Below are 4,261 nucleotides of genomic sequence, written 5' to 3'. Positions count from 1 at the left end.
GATCAAATATACCAAAACATTCCTTGGCATTGGCTAATTCAAAACAGTCTTCTTGTAATAACAACCTCTGTCTCGGGTTTCTTGGCAAACCACATTTTGAGAAAATACAATTACAAAAAAATAAAATATATATTTTAGAAACAAATACTAAAAAAAAAAAAAAAAAAAAAAAACAATGAAAAAAAGACACATGTTCAATAGTAGGGTAATAAAAAGACAATTTGCAGGGAGTGGGATCAAGAGAGTAGGTGAATGGGGGGGTCCAAAATATTCAATTTACAAGAATAATTAACTTTTTCCTATCTTTCGACCCAGGCCAACTTTCTCTATGATTAATTTACATAAATTGCTGAATACCACTCAACTCAAGGGCCATAGACCTGACCAACCCACACACTCCTCATGGATACATTCAAAATCGGGACAGTGTTTTTAGACTGGCAAAGTGCTTCTGGCCCCTCTTTCTCCTACGCCCTATCCCCACTCCCCTGTCGAGCCCCCCCTCATTGGGAATGTGTTTTGGGGCGATATGGAGAGGGAGGGCTCGGGGTGAACACACCCTGTGTCCAATGTTCACCAAGGATAAAAGAATCTGTAACAGGCCATGTAGAAGGGAGACTACCTGCACAGAGAATGTAGTTCATGTATTGTCCTCTTCAAAACACACCATCCCTTGTTCCCTCTGTCCTCTATTTCACTCTCTCTCTCTCTCTCTCTCTCTCTCTCTTTTTCTCTCTCTCTCTCTTTCCCTCCCTCCCCTCTTTCCCTCCCTCCCTCAGGGCAAGGACAGCTGTATCCATGGTGACTCAGGAGAGAATATGGAGATGGAAGGGGACAGTAGGCTAAGGAGAGAGGGAGAGAGAAAGAAAGAGAAAGAGAGAGAGAAGTGTTGAGAGTCACCACGGTCGTTTTTCACTCACTAAAACAAAGTGCTGCCGTCCCCGCCCACCCCCTGCAGGGCGTCTGCCGAAGAAGGGCCGGGGTCAGAGGTCGCTCCGCCGTCCAGTCCACCCGTGTCGAAAGCGTGCTCTGACCCCAGGCCATCAGCCTCCAGCTTGACTGCGTCGGGCAGGAAACTGGCATAGGCGTCACTCTCGGCCATCAGCAGCTTCAGCTTGGGGATCCAGCTCTTGCGGACCACTCTGCGAGCGTTTGTGCACATGTCCGCCGCAATGGCGTTCATCTCGCTCTCCTTGAAATTCGGCGCAAAGTTCTGGCAGTAAACTGGAGATGGAAACAAAGTTCATTTTTACTCACAGAGCTGCATCTGAGCAAATTACATAATCTTAGCTTCACCGTGAATAACATAATTTTTCACTCTTCACCCTTTGGAATATAAATGTACGTGTGCTCTAACTGCGGCATGGAGCGTGTAACGAATACCATTAGTGTGATCGACTGCAAACGCTATTAGCTTGTTAGCACTGTTAGCGCACACGTAACACGAGTCAAAAACACTATTTCACGAGTTTTATAAACCTCAAACACCTAGCTTACGTTAAAATATAATGAAAACTCTGACAGCGGTAGCACTTATGAATATGCTTGAGTACGTGAAATAAAGAAACTGTTGCAACACCGCATGTGCTGTAGCAAGACTTAGCATGGTGAAACGTATAGCGGAAGGAGAGGACGATGTCAAGGTCAGAAGACTTACACTTGACAGCGTGTAGCACTCTGCTGTCCAGCGGCTTGCGGCTGGGATCGTTGGTCGAGGAGCGTATGCCTGTGCCACAGCTGTTTGCCAGGGTGCTCCTGAAAGGAGGACAGAGTCAAACGGACGGAGTCATACAACCACACCACTAATAATACAGCATGATGTTTATTATGATGGGAAGACTACTTGTTACTGTCAGCAATATTCATCAAATACATCTCCGAACTCATGCATAAGCAGACATATTAGCTTTATTTCACATTATAGATTAACGCGTCATTTCGAGAACAAACAAACAAGGTTATTTCAGATTAATAATGGCAAGTCTATGCTAACACTCACCGGTCGAAGAAGGAAGCTAATAGCCTCCTGAGCAGCACTTTGTGGCGGGTGCCCGCACTGACATGGCAGTTCATCAGCTGCGCCCGGGATATGAAGACGCTGGTGCCGGTGACAAGCTCCAGCTTTTCAGCAGGATCTCCTTCCTCGTAGAGTTTCGGGTGACAGCGGTTCCCTATCTGCGCGATGAGCTCAGCTGGTAAGGAGGCCAGATCCTGACGCCCACGCACTCTTCCCCTGGTGTCTGCTGTGAGGTGTTCTGGTAGAGCGTCCACTCTCTCCCCAGCTGATACACACACACACACACACAGTTAGTCAAAGGATGTCCAACTGAGAGCATCACTAAAAGGGTTTGTGGGCTTTGGTACACAATGCAATTCTCTGGGGGTTCCTCAAGGTTCAATACTTGGATAACTATTGTTGTGATTAACAAACCCCTACTAATTGTTTACTGGCATAAATCTTCCCTTCAGAGTTGAACAAATTCAAACCATTACCAACAATGTTAAAAGTACTACACAAGATTAATCTTCACCCAGGCAATTTTGACTTGCTTTGAGTGCTTTTAGTGACATAACTATTCATAACCAAAGCGTTTACAACTCATTGAGAACCTTTTAGCTCTGCTGAAATATCGCCCAATTACTCGAAGAACTCAAATATTCCCACAATGCTCCAATCCTCCCGCTATTGCTCAGTTGCCTCACCTGTAGCTCCGGCATTGAGCATGCTGTATATAGTATACATGTTGCAGATTTGTCGGTACTGCTCTTCCGTGCTGTCGTCTGTAATCTCCTCCTCTTCCTCATCGTCGTGGTAAGAGATGGGGGAGTCGCTGGTGTACATACTGAGGGTGCCCGGGCTGGTGCCTTCTGGTGTGCTGCTGTTATTATTGTTGTTGTTACTGTTAGTGGTGGAGTTTCCACCCAATCCTGTTCCACCTTGGATCTGTGCGCCACTTGGTCCCCGTCCTGCCTCCTGCGAGAACCGGGCGGCCTTTCTCAACCCGCCCCCGCCTCCTCCACCTGATCCACCGCCCCCGTCACGGTTGCTCCCTTCCCAAAGCCTCTTTGCAACCGGTGTGCAGACAACAGAATATGAGGAGGCCTCTTGCTGAGGGGGCTGCTGCTGCTGCTGGGGAGGCTGCTGTTGTTGTTGTTGTTGATGCTGCTGCGGTTGTTGTTGTTCTGTCTTCACCCGTGACACCAGAGGTAGGGGAGTGAGGCAGGAGGCAGGACGGCCTACTGCTGTGGCGACGACTCCTCCGCCTGTGGACCCGCCCCCGGTCTGTGTTACTGGGCTCTGAGGCTCAGAGGGCGGAGTCTCCTCGGCATGGAGGCCTTGCGAATCGCAACTGGGCGAACTGACCTTCAGGAAGAACTCAGTTCCCTTTTCCATAATCTGTTGGATCTGCAGGAATCCCGCCGTGTACATGAGGAGGAACTGGTCACCGACGTTCATGCTCAGACGACCCGTGTAACAGAAAGACAGGATCTGCTGGAAGCTCTGCGGCTGCACGGCCGGCGGGAGCTCAACCACCGAACTCTTCCCGCCGCTGTTGAACAGGTCCCGGAAGTATGAACTGCTGGCCGCCAACACGGCACGGTGGGCTTTGAAGGCATGACCCTTCACCACGACGGACACGTCACAGTACAGCCCCTGCAAACGCTGCTCGTTCAGACACTCCAGGACGTTGTTGCCGAAATTGGGAATCGCCATCTGTAGCGTCTGAGCCATAGTGCTACGCCCAGCACTGCAGGCCCTACCTAGAAATAAGAACAGACACGTTAATGCTCGCTTCAGCAATCTCTAACTAATTAAACTTTTTTTGTAATGTTTTTTTTTTCTTTCTCCTCAGAAATTCATCTTTGTTATTATTAGTCACGCCAGGCTCTGTAGATTTCTATGCACAAGGTCTAAATAATCCATTCTGTAATTTGACTAATGATCGCGATAAGTATCATTAATTTGCCTTTCCAAAAATTAACAGTGGATATATGGAAAATGTTCACAAACATCACAAAAAAATTTTTTTGAAAAAAGGAAAGACCTCTGAGAGCACTGTTTTTCTTTTCCCTAGATAAATTTATTTTGGTCCCAGTATACAATGTGTAATAACTTTATAATTGCATAAGAGGTCCAACTGCGGATTCACTTCAGCGCTAGTGCACACCTTGTGCAGAGGCAGCTAACTAAATTCTATGCACCAGCCTTCAGGAGTTACATTACTGCTATTAAGTCATGCGGATGTGCGTATGAAAGGAT

At 47.4% G+C, this 4,261-nt stretch overlaps 1 protein-coding gene across 1 annotated transcript; it reads right to left on the bottom strand.

Annotated features, from left to right (window-relative positions):
- Positions 1-910: 910 nt before the first annotated feature.
- Positions 911-3,748, bottom strand: nacc1b (nucleus accumbens associated 1, BEN and BTB (POZ) domain containing b). Its single transcript, XM_030782046.1, has 4 exons — positions 2,704-3,748; positions 2,000-2,282; positions 1,658-1,755; positions 911-1,224 (listed from the first exon to the last, which is right to left on the bottom strand). Exons 1-4 carry the CDS (start codon positions 3,731-3,733, stop codon positions 920-922), a joined length of 1,716 nt encoding a protein of 571 aa, XP_030637906.1. The 5' UTR covers positions 3,734-3,748; the 3' UTR covers positions 911-919.
- Positions 3,749-4,261: the final 513 nt, after the last annotated feature.

The sequence above is a fragment of the Chanos chanos genome, chromosome 8 (genome assembly GCF_902362185.1).
Source record: "Chanos chanos chromosome 8, fChaCha1.1, whole genome shotgun sequence".
NCBI lineage: Eukaryota > Metazoa > Chordata > Actinopteri > Gonorynchiformes > Chanidae > Chanos > Chanos chanos.
Note: the sequence above shows the minus strand (reverse complement) of the source record. Positions and strands in the feature narration are given on the sequence as shown.